The sequence below is a fragment of the Lissotriton vulgaris genome, chromosome 3_1, assembly GCF_964263255.1.
Source record: "Lissotriton vulgaris chromosome 3_1, aLisVul1.2, whole genome shotgun sequence".
NCBI lineage: Eukaryota > Metazoa > Chordata > Amphibia > Caudata > Salamandridae > Lissotriton > Lissotriton vulgaris.
Genome location: NC_141689.1, coordinates 148,640,573 through 148,664,417, shown reverse-complemented (window position 1 = coordinate 148,664,417; position 23,845 = coordinate 148,640,573). Strand labels below are relative to the sequence as shown.

Here is a 23,845-nt window from a genome sequence, read left to right as displayed (position 1 = left end):
GGTACAGGGTGTTGTTGGCAACATTTTGCTGTCGTCCTGAAAAGGGTGGTCTGGGGGTTCCAGACTTTGAACTCTACTTTCGGGCATCCCAAATCCAGTGGATTACACAGTGCCTAGATGGGGTCCACCAGGAAGAGATAGGACAGTTGGGACGGGTGTATTTGAAAAGTTCTTCACCGGATGACATAAAAACTCTTAACGGTGTGCTGCTCAAAACTCAACAATGGTTAGCTCACAATCATCTTCTGCTAACTACCCACAAAATTGAATTCCTCTTGATTGCCCCCAAAATCATTCCGCTCCCACTCAAGACTGGCTCAAACATCTTACAGCTCTCAACTGCACTCCTTATGTTGTTGACTCTGATAAATCTCTAGGCATAACTCTGGACAAATACCTGAATATGCAAGATAACATCAGTGCAACAACTAGGGTAGCCAATCATCATCTCAACACATTAAGGAAAATCAAGCCATTCCTACCCACTGAGGGCATTCAGTCTGCAGTCCAATCCCTAGTCATCTCACGCTTAGAGTATGGAATTGTGACCCTGGCTTGGTTACCCAAGGCTAGATTGACACCTCGAAGAGCTACTCTGCTTGTGTTCACGTCTGGAGGGAACCTAGCCTGGTACAAGCTGGATGACTGTTTCTATTGGAGCATGATCAAGACTGATTACCATATAGTGGGTTCCTGTCTAGAGTGGTGTAGTGGGTGAAAAACGATTTACTAGAATGTGGCTCGAGTTATTGCCAGTGGCTTAGACTAATTTAAGCATGCCTTTCTTCCCTTTGTTATTTGTTGCTATAGGAAGTGTGACAATCTCTTCATTAAGTATGGAGTTGCTACACAGACTTGCTGGACTTGCTCCATAGCTACCCTAGGTCAATGGCCTCCAAAGCACCGCCCGCCCGCCATGGATGAAACTCGTAATCTGGCAGGAGGATGAACCACATCTTTGGCTGTGCTCTTGTAGACAGCACGGTGGCAGTGCAGATCATAGATTTGTATTTAATGTAGATAACTTAGTCGGTTACTGCTTTTGTTACACAGATCCTTTGTTACTAAACTGCAATCCTTCTAAAGCAGCATCAGCTTTAGGAGTTGCAGCCAAACTGCAGGGCATGGGAGTTTAGAACCTTATTGTTTTTTTCTCAATCTTTAGTTATTCCATGGTTGCTAAAAAAAAAGGTTCCTTTGGGTAGTAATGTTTGTGATGTAAAGCACTTTGATACCCTAAATTGAGATGTGTAGCTCCATCACAGAAATAAAAATAAGTACTATTTAAATTGGTATTAGTGTAATTAATCATAGAGACAGATAGGACTGATTCTTACAGTGCCTGCATATCTCTCACATGTAGAGATCGAACAATGCCAAAAACATGCTTCCAAATCATAGTTTCTCTTAAGCTCCTGAGAAGTGATAACACACTGGTACCTTTATACAACAACAGGTCATATGCACACACATGTGAGTAAATAAACAGTACAACACAGTTTTCGTTGATCAAGGATGAAGTCACTGATGTCCTCTCTTTGAAATGTTCACTTTTTTTTTTTTTTTAGTTTAGTTTATTTTATTTTATTTGATTTGGTACTCCACTGAGGACCACAAATATTTAATACAATATAATCAATTTTGAACCATTTTGTTAAAAAGCTTTCATTCTAATACAAAGATAAAAGTGGTTTTAAAAATTTTAAAAGATTATAACATACAAATTCATTTGGCGGAGCTTTGCATAGATTAATCATTTCATGTACAGAGTTGATTTTACATTTAACATAAACTGGGACCAGAAACCTTTTCCGCGCTTTAACAACTATTACGTTTGGGCAGGTAAACAAGAGATGCTCTAAGTCCTGCTCTCTATCGTTAAACAGATTACAAATAGTGCTTTCTTTTGGGTGCCACCTGGAAGTTACAGTTTTTACAGGGAGTATTCGTAATCTAAGGAGGATAATTGATCTCCTAGCCCCGTGGTTAAGATTATATTTAATATACTGTTGAGGTTTCTTAAATTCAAAAGATTCTGCAACATCTTTGTAGTGGGGCAGTTTAAGACAGTGCTGGGAGTCAAGGTCAAAGCTAAGTCTTGGCGAAAATTGCTTTAAAAAGAGTTTCAGGTGGGCAGGTGTCCAGGATATTAACAAGTTAGTGTTAGTCTCTGAGAGTTTATAAGCCGTTAAAATGTTTCTTGAGAATACGTACTTTGATGATTCATGGTCGAATGTTTCTATTTTAAGCAAGGCTCGAAGCGTTCCTTCCTCTGCATGTAGGAGATTGTATGCCCATCTGATTACATTGGCGATTCCTCGGGCATAAGCACTAGTTAGTGAGTACTCTAGGCGGAGAGCTTGTACTGGTACTGCCTGGGACAACCTAGTTAGTTTGCGTAGAATCTTTCCTTCTCTTAGATCTAAAAAGTTCCATTGACTTACTGGTATGTATTCCAAAGCGTATGACAGAACTAGTGGTATTTTAACGCTGTATACTTTAAGCATGGAAAAGAAGTGTCTTTGTCCAGAAGCGGCGTACAGCCTAGACAGTGCTCCCACATGCATATCCGACTTCCGGATCAAATTCAAAGTATGAGGCCTATTCTGTAAAGAGTTAGTAAAAATTCGACCTAGATAAGTATATTCGTTTGCGACTTCGACCCTTTTTTCTCCTAGGGACCAGTGATATTTAGTACACCTTTTCCTTCCTGAGAACAGGACTATTTTTGTTTTCGCAATGTTTGGAATTAGAAAGTTTTCCTCCGAGTATTTGTGGAGTGCCTGAAGGTTTCTTTGCAGGCCAAATGGGGTCAGATCTAATATAATTACATCGTCTGCATATAACATCGTGTGTATTTTGTGGGAGGCGATTTTTGGTGGAAAATTACTTATCTCCTGGAAACGCTGAGGTAGATCACTAAGGTACAGGGAAAACAGTAGGGGAGCAAGGAGACATCCTTGCCTTAAGCCATTCAGAGTCGAGATAGAACTAGTGAGACCCTTTTCCCTTCCCATTTGAACCTGACACCAAGTTTTTGTGTGTAGTGATATTAGTATATGCAGTAATTTGTCTGGGATGCCCATATTGCCGAGTTTTCTCCAGAGGATTCCTCTATCTACTCTGTCGAATGCAGTGGAAAAGTCGATAAATGCAGCGTATACAACCTGAGATTTAGCAGTCACATATTTGTCTAAGATGGTTTGTAACACTGCAATGTTATCCGTGACTGAATGCTCTGATCTAAAACCAGCCTGATATAGCGGAATTTGACCAGATGAGAAGGCCCAATCTTTAAGATGATCTAGAACCGTTGCAGTAAATATTTTTCCTGTTGCATCCAGGAGGGCTATTTGCCTGTAATTACCGGGATGTAATCTTGTGCCCTTTTTGTGTACAGGTATTACTATACTCCCCTTCCATGATTTGGGAATTTCTCCAGTGGTGTAAATGTAATTAAAAAGGGGAGATAAAACCTTGCTCCATTCTTTAGGATTGCACTGGAAGACCTTAATCGGGATTTGGTCTGGGCCTGATGCTCCTGTTGTGTGTGCCTTTCTTATGTGTATCTCAATTGAGAAAGGACTCGTTACTCCACTATTTAAAGGATTTGTTTCTTCGTTGATGGCAAGATTGTGAATCATTTCCAAATTGGTGTTTAATTTGTATAAATTGTCGAGATAGCGATCCCATTCCTTTGGGGGGACCGGGATAGCTTGTAAGATTTTTTTCGTACCTGTTTCTTTGGCAATTATATTCCAGTATGCTCGTTGGTTATTTTGCTTTGCTGCGATCTGCAGATCTATCCAATTTTGATCTTGTGCTATTCTCTTGTTTTTTTCCTTTTCTCTCCTCCGTTGGTTTTTTAGTTTATTGATTTCAACCTGTTTAGATGGAGAATTTTCTACAAACTGCTGTCTGATCAGTTTATTCAAAAGTTTTGTGTTAGTAGCTAACTTGGACCTTTTATTTAGATTCTTTGTTGTTCTTGATTGATTTAGTTTTTCCTGCAATTTTTGTTTTAACTTTTTGATAATCAGTTCAAAGTTTTTTATCGGATTTGCAGAATGAGATACTTGTAGAAATTGCATTGAATCTATTATATTGATTATTTTATTGAATTTAACTGAATTCCAGTGAATACGTCTTTGGTTAGGGTTCACTAGTACTGAGCTGTGTTTATACATCATTCGGCTAGAGAGTTTGGACAGGGTTGTCCACTCTGTTTTTGCTAGTAGAATAGCATGATCACTACCATGAACAAAATTTATTTTAAGATGTAAGACTGAGCCATATAGATCGTAGCTACAAATCATGTAGTCCAATAGAGATGCGTTACTATTACCCTGCCTTGTGTTTGAAGCAGGAATGTCGCCTCCTACATTGCCATTCAATATTACTCCATGAAGTATAGGGAGGGATGCAACTAGAATTTTTCCTCTTTTATCCTCCTTTTTTTCTTTCGGAAAAAGTGGTGTGGAGATTCCCAAGGCCTCCTCTTTGTGCCAGTCTGCCCATTTTTGAGGTAACTCATTGGAGATTTTCCCATTTAGGTCACCCAATAATAAAAACGATGGATACCCTTGACTTTCTATTGTTTGTTCAATATCTTTTAGGATTTCAATAGCGAGTGTGTCCATTTTTGCTCCAGGGGGAATATAGATATTATAAATTAGAAGATCTTTTAAAGTTTCTAGAGGATTTGTCCTAAATTTGACCTTAATGCATTGATGGTTATTTGAATTAGTTGGTATTGTTTCTTGGGCCCATTTAAAATCTTCACTTAGTAAAATCGCTATTCCTCCTTTCGCATGTCCCCGTTCAACCTACTCTGCAGTGGTGTCATATACATAGTATTTCTCTTGATCAAAATTTTGTGTGGACCATGTTTCTTGGAGGGCCACTACGGATGGGGAATTTTTTATTATTTCATCCATTTTTTGTTTGGTTTTACCCGCTATGTTCCAAGAGGCGATCAACAAGCCTGTGCTAAACAGGGGATTTTTTGTCTTTGGGTAGATTATTACAGTTCAGGGTCTCCGAGATCCAGGTCCATGAATATTCCTCCTTTGTTGTTTCCTTGTCTGGGGTATTTTTCCTCCAGACTTTTCTTTCCCCGTTCTTTATGGCGACAAGTATATTTTTTAAAGATAAATCTGGGGGATTGGTCCTGGCGTTGGAGATTTGCTTTGACCACTGTGTTTTAAGAGATTCTTCTATTTTGGGTTTTTTGTGGTCTTTGTACTGTACTGGGGTCAGATCATATCCATATTTGTGGAGTGTTTCGCTCTCCTTCAATATAATTCCTGGTATTACTGGGGACCAAAATTCTACAATTGCTGTCGTTGTTTTGAAATTCTCCGGGAACGTAACTAATTTTATTTCGTTAAGTGCTAGCGATTGTAGAGGTTGAATCTTTTGTAACAGGGTAATAATTCGGCCGCGGTTGAGTGGTACGTCGTCTACCGGAAATAATTCCATAATTTCCAGAGAATTAGACCTGATTATCTCTGCCTGTATATACTTTTCCTGAATAGAGACCGATCGTATTGGGCTTTCTTTTAGAACCAAACTTGAAGATCCTTGACCTTCTACAGAAAAGATGTTTGCCTTTGGGTTTAGTTTACTCCGATGGTTAACATTATCAGTTTGCGTTAATACCGATGTATTCTGCCCCTTTATTTTCATGGTCTGGAGGAGATCTGGTCTATCCTCGTTATCCGAAGATCCAGTTGGTAACAAGGGATCCTTCTGGATTATTATTTTACGTGCTTTCTTTTTCTCTATTCTTCTTAACGCCTTTCTCCTTTTCAACTTGGTCCTCTTTTGTTTTCTTTTGCCTTTGTTGCTTTCTTGGCCCTGAATGTCGTTGGTTAGTGGCTCGATCTCAGAAGTGGGTTTGCGTTGAGATATGTCAGGGCGGATGTATGATGTTACAAGGCAGGCTATTACAACGCCTGCCGTTACAACGCGGTTTTTACATCGCATACCATTACAGAGCATAGTGCTTTTAGGCGCTGGATAGTGAATTATTTAATTTACTATTCCAACTCCAGTCCCCGTGGATAGTAGGGAAGGTGTTGGATAGTAAATTAAATATATTCCCTATCCTAGAGAGCCCCCCAGCGCAATGCGTTGTAATGGTTTGCGTTGTAATGGTTGCGTTGTAATGGTAGTGCGTTGTAATGCTTGCGTTGTAAGTGATGTTTCCCGTCAGGGCTAATCGCATTAGTTTTTGTTTTGGTTATTGTAAAAATTGGGTAGTACGCTTTGGGCTGATGATATAACTTAGATGTGGTTTCTTCCTTAAAAAGGGTTCTAAGGGAATATATCTGGTTGTTTTCCTGAGATTTCAAGAGAGGTTTTCTTCCGCTTTGGGTTGCGATTTCTTTTTTTATAGGGTGAGGCGTTTCTGCTAAATCAGCTTTTGAAGTATCAGAGTTTTGCACTTTACATTTTTCGTAGACTCCTACTATTTTTGTTGAATTCGTTTGCGCTTTCTTCTTTTTTTCTTCCACTAGAAATTTTAATATTCCTAGTTGAGTATCAAGGGTTTGATCGGAATTTTCCAGTATATTCCCTAGGTGAATAAGGACCGACTCCAGTATATTTTGCAGAGTAAACAGAGATTTAGAGACTGGGGTATAATTATTAGAGAAGCCTGTATTTTTGAAAAGAGACAGATCTGGGGATTTCTCCAGGTATTCCTCTATGTCAGAAGGTTTTTGCGGAGTGCTATTCTGTATTTTTTCCGTCTCCTTTTGGGATCTCTTATGAAATATTAGGTCTTTGATATTAATATCAGGGCAAGTGATGTTATACTCTAGAGATTGTTGCGTTTTGAGTGTTTCTAATGTTAGACCTGGGGCGTCATGGTTAGTGATAGAGTCCTCCAAGGTAAGTGGAATAATTTTTTGAGGAGCCTCGGGTGTACTTTGTATTTGAGTGTTGGTTAGATGTAGACCTTCCTCTTCTTCCTCTTTACATCCTTTCTTTTCCTTGATTGTCTGATCTTTTGTTAATTGCCCCTGTTCGTTTGTCTTTAGGTTTTCAAAGTACTTTTTGATCCCTGGAGTTACTATAAGCTTTCCTGCTCTTGTTGTCTTATTAGTGCTCCTCCGAGTTCCCATCCTTTTCATAAAGATGGTTCTTGACCTTAGTTTTTTATATGCCATAACAGTTTAAGAGATCACTCAGAATTAATTTGGTTGTAATTTTGAATTGTCCTGTTTATAATGAAAGAACTTTTTCTAGGGGTTCCAGTCTACCCTACCGGAGGGGTAAAGCTCCAAAGCGCCAGATGACCAGTGCGCCGCTCATGCAACACCGAATCTGGCGCTCAGTTTGCGTCCCCTATCTCTGTTTTTCCCGTGGCTATAATTTTTAAGCAGGTTTGAGGTTAGTTTGTAGTTGTACTTCACTTGATCACCACTGCATGTAAATCCAAAATAGAATAAGGTCTATTTCCCAGTGAAAGTTTATTTAGTAGGTGATTGATAAAAGCTGTGGTCCACTTAACATTGTTATATTATTAAAAGTGAAATGGTCAATTGGATGTTTATATGCTCCGTGCAGTTAATTAGCAGTGTTCTTTAACAGTTTCATAGAGAGCAGAAGTTACTATCCTATTGGAACAGCTTTGGCGAATAGCCACGTACCTGGGTCAGTTAGTGTGTTCTACATGTCCCAGGTGCCCTTTCGGACAACAGTCCCAGCTGGTCAATCCAGGCCAGACCTCTGCCTCCCGTGTGTCCCTGTCCCACTGAGTCCGGAGGGGAGAAGCCCCAGGGCACCTCTCACGTCAGCCTCTGCCCTCAGCTCGCATAGGACTCGCGTTGGTCCAACCGGTCCCAAGTCACTGCTCACTTTTCTGCGAGCATTTGGGGAGATATCAGGCACAATTGCAGCCGAGTCCTGGGGTTTTCGCAGTTGCTGCTGCTACTGCCTAATCCGGGAGGTTCAGTCGGCTCCAGCCGCTCCCCGGACCGGCCGCTCCCAATGCTCCACTCGCGGCTCCTTCCGCTAGCGGCCGAGATGTTTTTAGCGTCCTGGGAGAGACCTCGAGGCGGGGTGGGCTCTAAGTTCAGCCCTACTTGTTCTGCTTGCCTTTCATTTCAGGCGCAGACTTCTTCCCGCTTTTCAGCGCCGCTTTTTCCGTGCCGGGAGCCAGGGAGCCAGGGGCTGCAGCCGGCGTCTTCCTCCTCGATTCGGCATCTCGTTCCTCTCCGCTGTCAGACTCGAGCAGAGTTTTCACAACAGCGATGTTCACTTTTAATGATGTATTGCTTAACGAGCCAGGCAACACGTGTTTCGTCAGTGAGGAGTAAAACCCCTGACTTCTTCATGGCTGTAACAGAGTAATTTAGGGGCATATTATCAAGGGGGTTTATCTCTGCTTTTTTGGCTTTAAAAGCCAAGAAAGCGGAGATAAAATTATCTCCCTATTACCAAGCTGTCGCTAACACCAGTTAGTGACAGCTAATAGGAGATAGCGACCATCTTGGGCCTTGCTTTGCATGTCAGTGATATTTATCACTAATGACATGCAAAGTGGGCGTGCCAAGATGTTAGCGACTGGAAACAGTCCCTAACATCGCTATCTCCTATTACCAACTTTTGGAGATGTTCGGGCTAGGCGCGAATATCTCCAAAAGCTAACACCTGCCCTGAGCAGTTCTTAGCCATGTTATCCAATGGGAGGTGGATAACATGGCTAAGAGCATTTGCTCGATAATGCATGAATATCGCTGACTTTTCAGCGATATTCATGCATTTCGGCCGTTTTTTATCGCATTTGCGATAAACCTTGTTAATAGCAAGGTTTATCTGCGATAAAAATCGCCGATGTGCGGCGATAATTTTTGTCTCTAAACAAGTTAGAGACAAAAATTATCGCTAGTTGTTGGTAATATGCCCCTTAATTCTTAGACTTTAGAACCGGTGATAATTCTGACTCAGTAATTCATAATATTCCTTAATAATGAAATGCAATTATTTGTAATATCTGCACTGTAAAACTTTGGATTAAGGTTTTCCCGTCCCGTGGTTTGTGAAACAGACAAAATTATATGTATCTCTCCCGGGATTGTACAACCTATCACTCCTAAATTATGATAAGCCTCGGTGTGGCTAAAACTGTTGACACAGCACCATCCGCCGTGGTTGAAACACTAGCGAGTACGCCCAGCCTTTCTTGGGTCTCCGGGACCATGGCACTGGCATCTACGTGTAGGTTACAAATAACTCCCAGCCGTAATGATACTGGAAAACAAGGAGTTCTGATGGTCGTTCCAATCACGCCTTTGTTTTGGACTCAGCTGGAAGTGAATATAAGAAAGCACCCTCACCACCACCTCCACACAGAAAGCAAGCAATGCGCGGGTGCTGCTGAATGTGTCATGGGATCAGAAAATTACAACGTGACAAAGTCTGCACATTTCACTGGGTCCAGCCCTTTTACTGGATTCAGCTCAATAACCACTCCTCCCCCTAACTAGATCCCCCTCTTTTCCTGCACTGATTGCTGTAGATTACCATACCCTGTGAGGAGCATTATCACACAGTGGCAGGGAAGACAATCTTGAAAAATCTGCCCAGAGTGGGATGTCAGCTCATCTTCTAAGGCGCTGAGGGAGGGGACAGAATTCCCTCTTGGGTATTCCTTGGCACAGGCCACATGCCTCAAAATCCCTGAATCATTGTCTACGACTATGGCCCAGTTTACTGTAGGAAGCGTTTTCAGTTCTATGCCCCTATCAGACAACTGCACTCCTCCAATATGCTGAGGTCAAACATTCCCAGATTCCGCTTGAAAAGGAAAGGTGGCAGTTCTCCGGCTTACAAGGCTGCGGAGGCCTGGAACTCTCTCCCTTTTGACTTATGCAGCCTGCAGGATTCCATCCAATTCAGAAAGAAACTCAAAACTCTCCTCTTCAACTGAATGTTTTCCCTCTCTTTTGCTGTCATCCCTTTCTGTCTTTTGCTCTAGGTCTCGGACCAAGACACTCCTTTGAGTAGCTGTGCGAGTTATAAACTTTGTTAACATAATAACATGGTGAAATATTTCTTTAAGTTGGCAGGTCTGAGCATGCCATTTGGCAGTGTGCTAGTCGTGGGTGGAGGCGGGTGGATGGAGTTCCCTCACTAGTTTTAGAGGGTGGATATCCGTTACCCTTAGCATGAGGTAGAGGGGGCTGTTTATGTCCCAGCACTGCAGCAATATGTTTCAGCTATGGGGTTATCTTTTGGATAACAAGAGTAGTACATGTCATACACAAGAAGGAATGGTCTGCAGGTATTTCAATGTGATTGCATTGGGTAAAGAGCACAGGCTGCCAGGAGGCCAATTTGCAATACTGATAAAGCATACATACATAAAACATACACAAGGCCACAATCCACCTGTAGCATGTGATATTTTTTTATGTCATCAGTATTTTCCTTAAATAAAAATTAATCTTTAGACAACGTATCTTTTAATCATTATTGCATAGGTTCAGTTATATTCATTTTCAGATCACGTATGTGTATTATTTCATTCTATGCAAACAATTAGGTTTTTATAAATCCTTATGAATGCAAGGAACATGGTGAAATGTAGTAATGTTTAAAACATTCACAAACAAGAAATCAGTGTACATATATGTTTGGTTTAGATGTGAATGATATATTGTGTGTGCATATATATATATATATATATATATATATATATATATATATATATATGTACATTCGTTTTATGCATAGTACAGCTTATATCTCTTCTTTAGCTGTTGAGCAGACCCATTCCTATGTAAGTGCAAAAGATAGGGGCATATTCAGAAAGCTATGTAAGAGTGCGTAAAACATTACTTTAAAGTACTATTTCCCGCAACCAATTACTTTTTTGATTTGGCCCAGAGGTTTGTGTATAGTATTAAATAATCCTTCGTTACAAGGCCCCATTGGAGATAGGGCGCGTGTAGGTGGAGATCTCCCCCCATAAGTGTGTGAATAGCATGTGTAGGTGGAGATCTCCCCCCATAAGTGTGTAAATAGCATGTGTAGGTGGAGATCTCCCCCCATAAGTTTGTGAATAGCATGTGTAATTGGAGATCTTCACCCATAAGTGTGTGAATAGCATGTGTAGGTAGAGATCTCCCCCCATAAGTTTGTGAGTAGCATTAGTGAGTACAGTAAGGACTAATACTGAAGTGCAACTTGTTGTACCCAAAAATGCTTCCATGAATAGGCCCCTTAATAACTACTTCAAGTGACAACCTTCCATGTGATGTCGCTGCATGTTGTATACACTAAATAGCTCCCATGCGCTATTCTTAGGGCTCACTAATCCAACCATTATTGTTCATTGCTGTTTTAATGGCGTGTAAATGCAATTTGAAAGAAAGTACGATCGAGGGGTGGGAAATAGTTTTGTGATTATTCTTTGAAACATAGAGCCAGATAAAAACTCACTGTTAACGGTGAATCTCTCCTAGAAATCAAAGAAAAGAAGCGGACGGTGTCTGCCAAGAAAATCACTCTGACGCTGACTTGCAGCAGCTCTAATTGTGAAGACATTTGGGCCATCTCAGCGACAGCGCATCAAGATTATTCCGGCGGCTGTTCAAAGGGAGAGCAAAGTACGCGATGTGCTGTGTCCTATAATAAAGGAACGTTTTCAGAGTGCACAGCCCTTCAACCCTCCTCTCAGTACACCCTGACTGTACTTGGAAGGTACAGACGCATCTCACAAGAAGTAATCCTGTACAGCGCGAGGGTGAAGACCAATGAGACAGGTAAGGAACAGACAATGTACTGGGCGCTGGGTGGGTGGCAGCAAGTGAGGCATAGTGAGATGTGACTCCTGTCACTGTCCAGAGCTATTCTGATTTTATCTATCCATCTATCTATCTATCTATCTATCTATCTATCTATCTATCTATCTATCTATCTATCTATCTATCTATCTATCTATCTATCTGTCTGTCTGTCTGTCTGTCTGTCTGTCTGTCTGTCTATCCAGTGACAGAGCGAATCTGTGTTTGTGTGTGCCCGTGCACGCTGCCTAATGGAGAGCTACAATGCTAATGCCATTATTTACACGTGTACACCCTCATTTAGACTTCAGAAAGGTGAATTTACACTTATGAATCACTCCACTTTTAAGTTACATTACACCAGAATATTTGGATTTTAGAACTTTAAGAGATGTAAAATCTTCCAAACTAAAGCCCCGATTTCCTAACATTTGTCGCAAAACATCAGGACAACGTGCTGCACTGCGTCAAATAAAAAGAGCAAGTATGTGCCATATTTACTGAGGTATTACTCGTCCTGCTCTCTCTGGGCTGGTGCACTGAGTGCTGCGTATTGCCAATGCAGGCACCCCCGTGCCTAGGTGCAAGGGTGCCTGAGTTAAAGTAGGATTGTTTTGTGCATGAAGGAACACAAAAACAATGCTCAAATGCATTTTCCTCTTTCTACATGTGGTGCAGAACGCAGCACATGTAGATAGGGGAAATAATGAGGAGCAATAAACAGATTTTTTTCCTGTTACACCTCTGCTGGTATGGCACACCATTTTGATACATTCCTATTCAATCTGGGAATGTGCCTGTCAAACATGATAGCCTTAGGGTTATCTTCTTCTGACCTTGTGTTTGCTGGTAACAGGACTCTGTGCACTTTAACACTGCTAACCAGTGCTACAGTGCTTCCGTTGTCTCCTTGAAACATTGTAATATTGGTTTATCCCCTTGCCGATGCGGGAAATGATGGAAAATATGTATTTTCAGGCTAGGAGGGATGGTGATCGCGCGCTGTTGTGGGACCTGAGTCCCAGCGTCATTTTCATCAACTTTGAACAGGCCTGCGAGGACTTAACATTTTGGCCTGGGCACTTATTACACCACGCTAGACTAACTGAAGTGGTCAAATTGACCTGGCCCACATATCTCGCTGCACCGCTCGACGTCTTATTGTCCTGCGTTGCAGGTCGACTCTTTATCACACTTCTATACTCGGCGATGAGAGCGGATGTGGCGGATCCTCCACTTCATACACGCATCACATGGGATACCGGCCTGAGTTCACTGTTCGAGGACAGTGCGTGTACTGACATTTACAGATTCACACATGCAGTATCTTTCAATGCCTGCTTTAAGCTGGTACACTACAACTTTCTCTGCAAGACCTATTGTTATAATCCACTTGTTGGCTAATGCATCCTCCCTATTCTTGTTCTCATCCTTGCTGCTCAGCTAATGGTGATGTCATTGGAGTGTTTGTGCTTGAGGAGAAATCAGTTGGAGCGGATGGGCTGAGCAGCAAGGACGCTGATCCTGGTGGGGCATATTATGGATCTTACTATCATCCTGTAACTTATATTTGAACCTGTAACCTGAGGGATAAACCAATAACTTGTTTTCTACACGACCTGTTTACGAGACATCATTCAATTTAACACCTATCTGACTCCTAAGAGCCTTCATCGCATATCCCACACCCAACTGGAAAGTTGCCTGTACAGCAGTGCTAGTGGGGCGGACTTCCCGCACCTGGGATTGCAATGCCGGATTGTGCAAGACTACTGGCCACAGGTAGTGACAGATATAAAGAGGACCACACATTTACAAGTTGAAAGCACACTGCTACACTGCTTATTGGGCTATATTAAGAGACCAAAGGGTCATAAGATGGCTTACAAATTCCTTCAACTGGCACAAGTATTGGCCAGGCGTAGATTTACCATCACAGGGATGGATCAGCACACACTCACAGTCAAACAATGGTACAGGGATGTACAGGAGTGGGCACTAGTTGAGGAGGTACACATGAAGTTGAGTAGGCATAACAGATATTTGGATAATGACCTCCAGGTATGGAGGGACTTGTGCGATACATTTCTAGACCCACATGCAGACACGAAGTCCACTGATAGCGATGATACGGGTGCGAGTGTGGATGTTGGCACAAATCCAGATAGTGGACAACATTAACCCCAGCAGCGTGGGTTAATGTTGTCCACTATCTGGATTTGTGCCAATTTGTGGATTTGTGGATGTGTTTGTAACCCCACCACATTAGGGTGGTTTGTCCACAATCTTGGTGTGCTTCAATGCACCACAGGGTGCTGGAGCAAGACCATCAGAGGGTTCAATGGTTGAATGTCTGTGCTCTCCAAATTTCAAAGTCGTTTTTCACTACTGTGAGGCCTATCTCTAATTCCATTCTTCGACATTGTAAGTATAATAAAGCTGTAAAGAGTACATGGTCTGAGAGTTCGTCATTATGAACTCCACAGCTCCATAATGGCTTTACTAAAGCCTGGGATGTTTGGTAGTAAACTTCTCAGCAGATTAAACCCACACTGAGGCCATTGTGGGATTTAATGTAAAATGCACTCAGAGGACAACTTAGAGATTCCCTGTGAAAAACGTCCAGTCCTGATGTGGTTCCTGAATGGCTGCCTGTCAGTTGCCACCACCAGTCAGGTTTCTGGACCCTGGGTAGAGAGCTTCTGCTCCCTGGGTCCAGAAACAAAGCCCATCCTGGGCAGAAGTGCTATGCCTCCTCCCTCAGATGGGCTGGTGCATTTCTAAGCTGTCCCTTCCTTTTGCTGCCCCCAGCAACTGGCTCCCACCGGTTCAGCCCCCAAATTGTGGCGGGAGAATTGGCAGGAAAACCAAGCTAGGAGGAGTGTGCCAACATTTGACAACCCCAACCCTCAGGTGTGGGAGGCGAGGTGAAGCCCACATCTCAGTCGCCTCCATCTTGAAGATGAGGGAGTCAAAACAATCAGGAAGAGTCTCATGCCCCCTCCCACTTAAGGGTGGCATGCTAGGGGGTGTATCCATCCCAAGGAAGGGACCCATTGTTCCTGAACTGCACACCACTTTTAACGTCGCTAAACCTAGTATTCTGATAGATACATCTGCCTTGTGGATTCCTCACATTGTGAATATCCCCCTGCGTCAGCAACGTTCGGAAAATTCTTTGTAGCACGCCGGCGTGGATGACGTCATAGGAGCCTGGCATCGCGCGCAACTCCGTCTGACGTCACCGACTCCTTATTAGGCCTACGTCGGGGTGATGACATCAGTTCCCTTTTTTCCGCGTCGTCGACGCTAACGTTTTCTGGGATCTTCCGTGATTCAGATAGTAACTTTTGCTATTTTGTGTTACTGTTTCTCTGTCGAGTGTCTGTTCTTCGTCAAGGATGTCGTCAAGGAAGACGGGGTTCAAACAGTGCGATGTCGATTACCGATCCGCACGACGATTGTTTGTGGTGTCTTGGATCGGACCATGATGTCAAGAGCTGCCGATCCTGCTTCAAGATGAACCCAAAGGCTCTACGAGAACGTGAGGCGAAACTTCTGCTGGCCAAGGTGAAAGGAAAAGAAGCTGGAAGGTCTTCGAGGTCAACATCTAGACGTTCGAGGTCAAAGCAGAAATCGCGATCGAAGTCGAGGTCGAGATCGGCTTCGAGGTCGAGGTCCAGAGTGAGGTCGAGGTCCAGATCGAAGTCGGCTTCGAGTCAGGCTTCGGGCTCCTCGAAGAAGAAGCACAAGAGGCGGAATCATAGCTCAAGACATCACTCTGGCAAAGAGTCTTCGGATTCGAAGAGGAAGTCTTCTCGTAAACATCACAAGGACTTCGTGTCACCTTCACCTGAGCGATCTCGTGAGGTTTCCCCGGATCTAGAGCAAGAACCGAATCTGGATTCGCGTCATTCTTCGGCGCATGAGGAAGACGAGGAGATTCCTCGGGCACCAACTCCGGTGGTAAACCCAGAGGACCAAGAGGGCCAGGAAGAACCGATGCCGGAGCAGCCTCCTTCGGAGCAGCCGATGGGTTCGTACCCTCCCTTTCCTGGTCCTGGACAGGACCCCTCGCATTTCCTAAATGCCATGTTTGGCGTTTATACAAGGGCAATGTACCCCACTGGTGCACCGGCTGGTTGTCTTTTAACTTGGGTGTCCCTCAAGCTTACGCTCCGGCACCTTTTATGCCGTTTATGCCGATGCCTTATACACCTTGGCTCGGTACGGCGCCGCCGAGGTCATCGACTCCGCACACTGCTTCACCGGCTCCGGAGCGACCTCGAGAACTAGATCGAGGTACGACTCCGGTTCGAGATTCTCGTCCTCCAGCTGTCCCGGCTCATCATTCGATGCCGGCTCCTGCTCCGTCGGAGTCGTCACCGGATCCGATGACTTCGATTCGTCTGGAGTGGTCGAGGCGCAGAGCTCAACTCCTCATGGAGGAAAAGGAGTACGAAGATCCTGAAGTAGAGGAAGGAGAGCTTCTGGATCAAGGGGACTGTTTTGAGGACCTACATAGTGCTAGTGGCCTGTAACTCTCTCCTGAGTGGGGTTTGCCATCAGTTTCTGATGCACCATCTAAGGACGTGGCACCCTACCATGTCGTCATTAAGAAGGCTGCCGAGCTGCTTAATCTGACTTTACCTACCGTTGAGTTCAGGCCTAACATCCTCACGGAGGTTTTGCATTCGCCTTTCTCTATTATAGAGCCTACACTCCCATTCACTGAGGCTTTGACTGAGCCAATAATGGAGGTATGGAAGAGACCATTGACTTCTCCTGCGGTATCCAGGTCGGTGGCAAGACGTTATAGGGATGCACCTGGTGACCCTGAGTTTCTGTCTTCGCATCCTTCACCGGAAAGTCTGTGCAGGCCACTTGTTCCAGCAGGTCTGCAGGTTCTTTTCCACAGGTGCCAGCAGACAAAGACTCTAAAAAATTGGACCAGTCTGCAAAAAAGATTTTCTCCTCGGGTAGCATGGCTCTTAAATCTACCAATGCTACTTGCCTGCTGGGGAGATATATTCATGCATTGATGGACTCTGTGAAACAGTTGTCAACTAAGCTTCCAGAGGAAGATCGAAAGAACTTCAATGAAGTAGTCTCTGATACTCAGGCAGTGGCCCGCCAGGTTATTTAGAGTGGCATGGACACGACGGACTCTGTGGCCAGGATAATGGGCTCTACTGTTGCCACGAGAAGAGCCGCATGGCTTAAGTCTTCTGAATTTTCAGCAGATGTACAGTCTACTCTAATAGACTTACCATTTGATGGAACTGGCCTCTTTGGAAAAAAAGCGGAAGTAGCGTTGGAGAGGTTCAAAGATAGCCGGGCGACGGCAAGATCTTTGGGCCTGCAGGCTAGAGGCTCTACCACCAGGAAGTTTAGGGGATTTGGTAGATCCACTTTTCGTCCCTATAAACAAGGCCAGCAGCAGCAGCAGCAGAACCCATTTTATAAGTCTTACAGAGGTAGACAAAAGAGTCGTGCTCGTGGACGCTAAGCCTCCTCCTCCTCTACTTCCTCCTCTAACAATCATCCCCCACCCGCAGCAGCAAAGCAGCCCTAGATCTGCCATTCCAGATCATGCGGGTCCAGTAGGGGGTCAGCTTACTCATTTTCTACGGGATTGGGAATCGGTTACATCAGATCTTTGGGTTCTCAATCTCGTAGAAAATGGGTATGCACTTCCTTTTCAGGAGTTCCCTCCCAATTACCCTCCTTGCCAAGGTTATTGTTACGAAGGACCACCTGCTTCTCCTGCAGGAAGAAGTCCTGGCACCGTTCAGAAAAGGTGCAATAGAGGTGGTTCCAGAGCAGGAAAGGGGTCAGGGGTGCTACTCCCTGTATTTCCTGATCCCCAAGAAGGATGGCAGGTTATGTCCAATCCTGGACCTCAGGATTTTGAACCTCTATCGCAAACAGGAGAAGTTCAAAATGCTCACACTTGCACAGCTTCTTCAAGCGCTGATGGAAGAAGACTGGATGGTGTCGATCGACTTACAGGATGCGTATTTTCACATCCCCATTCTGAAGTCGCACAGAAAGTATCTCCGTTTTACGGTGGGATCGCAACACTACCAGTTTGCGGTCCTTCCGTTTGGGCTTACTACTGTGCCTCGAGTTTTCACCAAGGTGATGGCTGTGGTGGCTGCACATCTCTAAAGGTCGGGGATTCCAGTATTCCCGTACCTGGACGATTGGCTGATCAAAGCGGAATCTCCAGAGACAGTGCTCCGTCATCTGCAGGAGACAACTCAGTTGTTACACAGGTTGGGTTTTTCAATAAATGTACCCAAATCTCACCTGGGGCCCTCCCAGCGCAACCAGTTCATAGGTGCGGTACTGGACACAACTGTGCGTCGTTCATTCCCTCCTCCTCAAAGGATTCGCGACATACAGGAAATGATTACCTTGTTTTGCAATGGAGCGGTCGTTCCAGTCCTGAAGGTTCTTTGCTTGCTCGGTCTGATGACTTCTTGCATTCTATTGGTAAACCATGCATGCTGGCACATGAGGGCACTCCAGTGGTGCCTCCGCAGGCAGTGGTATCAGCGCAACAGAGATCTCAGGGAGTCAGTCAAGGATCTCCAGAGAAACTGCAGTGGATCTGTCTTGGTGGAGTATGGAAGGCAATCTGTCTCAAGGGAAGCCTTTTCAACTACCTCCTCCGGTGGCCACGGTGATAACGGATGCATCCACTCTAGGGTGGGGTGCACATCTGGGGGATCTGGAGGTCAAGGGTCTTTGGTCTCCAGAGGAAAGGATGCTTCACATCAACCTTCTAGAATTGCGGGCAATACGTCTGGCGCTCAAGGCCTTCCTCCCTTCCCTTCGCGGTCAGTCAGTTCAGGTCCTGACGGACAATACGACCGCAATGTCGTATATCAACAAACAGGGAGGAGTGGGGTCGTAGTGACTCTGCAGAGAGGCTCTGTGACTCTGGTCCTGGGTTCAGAACCATCAGATTTGTCCGATGGCAAATCACCTGGCCGGAGTTCTGAACGTACGTGCAGACAGACTCAGTCAGCGGTTCGCGGCTGATCACGAGTGGAGGCTCCATCCAGTTGTAGTTCGCTACATCTTTCGGATGTGGGGAACTCCTCGGGTGGATCTGTTCGCTACTCACGAGAATGTTCACTGCCCGCCATTCTGCAGTCTCCAGTTTCCGATGCAAGGAGCCTTGGGGGACGCGTTCCAGTTGAGTTGGGGCTCACAACTCCTTTACGCGTTTCCTCCCATACCATTGATTCCTCGGGTTCTGAGGAAGATTCGCCAAGACCGGGCCCACGTCATATTGATCGCCCCGGATTGGCCAAGAAGGGTGTGGTACACGGATCTTCTCCACCTCTCCTCTCACCTGCTGCTCCATCTCCCTTTCAGGGCAGACCTCCTCTCTCAGATGGAGGGGCAGGTTCTACACTCCCACCTCCAGACATTACACCTTTATGCCTGGAGATTGAACGGGGCAACTTGAATTCATTTTCTCTCCCTCACGATATGGTGGATGTCATTCTTTCTGCCAGGCGTGACTTCACTAAGTCCATCTATTCTTATAGGTGGTCTAAATTTGTCTGTTGGTGTGGGGAGAGGACTGTTGACCCTTTAAAGGCTCAATTGTCTCACATTTTACAGTTTGCTCTTTCTCTGGCACAGCAAGGTTTTGCTGTTGCCACAGTCAAGGGTTATCTTTCTGCTTTATCGGCATTTCTCTGTTTGCAGGATCAGCCCTCTCTTTTTAAGTCTCCTGTGGTTTTGAGATTTTTGAAGGGTCTTACTAATGAGTTCCCTCCTACTCCTTTTATTGTTCCTCATTGGGATTTGAATCTTGTTTCAACCTATTTGATGGGTTCTCCCTTCGAACCCTTGCACAAGTGTCCCATGAGGCTTTTATCTTTTAAAACGGTCTTCTTGGTTGCAATTACCTCGGCAAGGAGGGTAAGTGAGCTTCAAGCTCTTAGTTCCAAGCCCCCATTCTTGACTATGTACGCTGAAAGAATGGTACTCAGGACCAGGGCTGCTTTTCTCCCTAAGGTGGTAACTCCTTTCCATCTAGGACAATCCATTACCCTTCCTACCTTCTATCCTCCCCCTCACCCTTCCAAGGAGGAGGAGAGGCTTCATCGCTTGGACCCTAAGAGAGCAGTCAGTTTCTATCTCGATAGGACTAAAGACTATCGTATGGATGATCAGCTCTTCATGGGTTTTGCTGGCTGCAAAAAGGGCAGAGCGTTGCACAAGCGTACACTTTCCAGATGGATAATCCTGTGCATCAAGATTTGCTACTCTCTGGCGGGTAAGGACCCTCCTGAGGGTATCAGAGCTCATTCAACTAGAGCAAAGTCGGCAACATCCACTTTGTCTAGAGGTGTTCCTATTGAGGACATTTGCAGAGCCGCGACTTGGGCCTCCCTTCACACTTTCGCGAAGCACTTCTACTTAGATACCGAGGTGAAGAGGGATGGCCACTTCGCCAGGATTTTCTGGTATAGCAGAGTGGACACCCTCCTCCGGGAGTGACTGCAAGATTTTCTGGTATAGCAGAGTAGACAACCTCCTCCGGGAGTGGGGACTGCTGTGGGAGTCTATTCACAAGGTGAGGAATCCACAAGGCAGATGTATCTATCAGAAGAACAAGTTACTTACCTTCGATAACGCTTTTTCTGGTAGATACAGTATCTGCCTGTGGATTCCTCACTGACCCACCCGCCTCCCAGTTGTCCACTCTGCTATACTTGTATTTATGTATTCATATGCATGTTTATGATTGATATTTATATTTGGTTTACAAACCTTAGCTACACACTGTGTGTGTGCAGTTTTTAGAATTTTATGTACTGTGTACAGTGTATATGTATATATCTTCTGTCATTGGCCCGTCCGTCCGGGTGCCTCGAAGGCATGGAAAAAAGGGCGGAACTGATGTCATCAAGCCGACGTAGGCCTAATAAGGAGTCTGTGACGTCAGACGGAGTCGCGCGCGATGCCGTGCTCCTAAGACGTCGTCCACGCCGGCGTGCTACAAAGAATTTTCCGAACATTGCTGACACAGGGGGATATTATTCACAAGGTGAGGAATCCACAGGCAGATACTGTATCTACCAGAAAAAGCGTTACTGAAGGTAAGTAACTTGTTCTTTAGGGACAACCCTGAACCTGCCTTCTCAGATTCGAGGAAGCAAAGAGAAGGACCGAAGCGCCATGCTGACACTGAAAGAAGAGGACACCTACTGCTTTGGCCCCAGCACTTCAGGCCTGTCCCGACTGGCCTGCCTGCAGTGAAGAAACCGGCATGTCCAGCAGCCCCCCAGAGCCAGGAGGACCTGCTGTGCACTCACCTTACAGACTGTCTCCCATGAGCACAGGATTTGCTCAACCAAGATTCCCAAGACCAGAATTTGTTTCCAGATGGCTCTGCAAATCTGCACCACACTGCACCAGACACCCACGGCCATTATTTGAGTGGCTCAACACCACAAGGAGGTCTCCTCAGTGATCCTGACCTCGAATCTGGTGATCTCTGGCCTCACCCAAGTTTCAAGACAACGTCTGCAGCCTCAATCTGAAGGGTCCCCTGACTCAACTGGAGCTGGTAAGAAGACCCAATGCCAAAAGATACCCCTGCACCCGATGCCCCAGGCCCTTGGGTGGCCGAACCGACAGGGTCCAGGCATCCCCCAAGAACCCAACTTACCTCTTCAGCTGGTGGTCACCTTCAGGAAGTCTCTCTGCCCGAGCCTGCAGCAGCTTTGCCAAACCGAAGATTTCCATTGGAAAATACAGGGTCTCCGACGTCTTCTTGGCACACTGCACCCGGCCACACTTGCAGTGCTGGTGGTGCACCTTCTGTGCTGATTGTTGCCCCCTTCAGTGCTGACCTTAACCCCAGGAGCTTTGCTCTCACACTCAAGTGGCCTACCTGTAAGCAGCCACTAACCGAAGGCCTCCTTAGCCCCATTGGCTAATATTGAGCCCCTACACTCTGCCCCGGCCGCCCCAGTGCCGCTGGTGCTGCAACTTGAGTGCCTACCTAGATCTTCGGGAACCTTGATCCTAACCCCCAAAACTCCCATTCATAAGATGTTTACTTACCTGTGAAACTAATAACCATTTTTCTCCCATAGGAACCAATGTTATTTTTTTTGGGCCTAAAATGTACTGTGTTGAACTGTGCTTTTCTATGGAGTATCGTCTTACTTACCTTGTATTGTGAGATCTTTAGATGTGGTATCTAGGCATACCACCTCAAGTACTCTATGTAACCTTAAAATAATCAAAGCGTATTCTAAAAGCAATTACTGTGCAATTTAAACCGCTTTTTGAAACCATAACAACCTGTAACAATTGCAAATCCATTCCCAGTTGCATTTCTGTGTATAGGTTTACAGTTGAAAGTATATTTTACCTGCCTAAGTCCTGCTTGGTTCTAGAAACAAAATACAAGTATACCTTTTTTAGTACTAACCCAATTGGTCTGGATTCTGTCTCTGAGTGTGTGTAATCAGTCCTTGAGTGAGTGAGTACAATAAATGCTTAACACACCCCATGGGTAAGCCTAACACTAGCACAAAGAGAGCTGGTAGTATTTACCTTATTTAGCCTCTGCTATACCTCTGGTGACTCCCTGGACTCTGTGCACACTATACCTTACTTTGGTATAGTATTGACAGAGCCAGCTTCCTACATTAGTGGATCAGTGGTGGGATGAAAAGCCTTGCATTTATTTCACTAACCTCTGATCACATGACAAGAATCCAAAAATTTACTTTAGCTCAACTCAATAAAAGTCTTGTTAGGGCCTTGTAGTAAGCATCTGTACTATTTTTTAGAAGAAGTAAAAAATCACTGAAGTTGGAGGGTAAGTACTTAGAACTGTTAGAGTAGGTCTTCTAAAAAGAACCCCCACTATAGAAACATAATGAGCAAGACAGGGAATGTGGCTGCAGAGCTCAACCTCACCCCTTACTCCAACCTAAGGGTTAGGGAGCTAAGGCTTCTCTGTAAAGCCAGGCAAATAAGAACAGGGTCCAACCCTACCAGAATAGAACTCCTGGAGTTTCAGACAGAGTATGAGAAGGACCACCCCTCTCCTGATGAGGAAGACTCCCAGGGAGATGGAAAAGGTAGGGGAATGGATAAGGTCTTTAACCCTCCACCTCAACTACTTTGGGAGGGAGGGGGCTTTGAGCTCCCCACCTCCTAGCCAGTGAGTAGAGGGACTAGAACCTCCAGGCGGAGGGTAGGCTTTGTACCTGACAGTGAAGACAACTTCACTGAAGAGGACAACCTTTCAGCAAGGTTGACTAGGAGGCTAGAGCTAGAGACTAGGCTTCTAGCTCTAGAAAAAGAGAGACCAGATATAGGCGTAGGTCCCATCAATGGGGGCAGCAATACTAAAAACCAAGAGAGAGAGAGGATCCTACGATCCCAAAATCCCCAAAGGGATTGTCCGTAAATTTGAGGATGGTGATTGCATCACCAAGTGGTTCACAGCCTTTGAGAGGGATTGTGAAGCCTGAAAAGTGAGGAAGTCTCACTGGGGGCACTCCTTTGGGAACTGATCCCTGGTAAGTACAGAGACAGACTTCTGATCCTTAGTGGGACTGAAACAAAGTCCTATGAACTAATGAAGGTCACCCTGGTTGAGGGATTTGGACTTACTTCTGAGGGCTACAGAATTAAATTCAGGGGGGCTCAGAAATCCCAGAGTCAGTCGTGGGTGGAATTTTTTCGACTACTCAGTAAATACACAAGGTGGCTGGTTGACTGGAAGTAAAGTGCAGAATTATGAGGAATTTATAATTTGTTTATGAAGGATCACATTTTAAGTAACTGCATCAATGAAATCTGGTAGACCTAGGTCCAATTTCTTTCCAAGAACTGGGAAGGAAGGCGGACCACCACTGGGGGTGACCAAAAAAGGGGTCACAATGCCTCCCCTGGGGAAAGAGGGTGAGAAACCTAAAGATAAAATACAAGAGTCTTCTAAAACTCTATTGTGACAAGGCTGATGTGACCATGCTAAGGGTTACTGATGAGGA

At 44.8% G+C, this 23,845-nt stretch overlaps 1 protein-coding gene across 1 annotated transcript in view; it reads left to right on the top strand.

Moving 5' to 3' along the window:
* Positions 1-23,845, top strand: part of LOC147726124 (receptor-type tyrosine-protein phosphatase mu-like) — a 1,369,719-nt gene that overhangs the window by 762,624 nt on the left and 583,250 nt on the right. Inside the window, exon 12 of the mRNA XM_086960227.1 lies at positions 11,478-11,777. Coding sequence (XP_086816353.1) covers positions 11,478-11,777 — 300 coding nt within the window. The remainder of the gene's footprint in view (positions 1-11,477; positions 11,778-23,845) is intronic.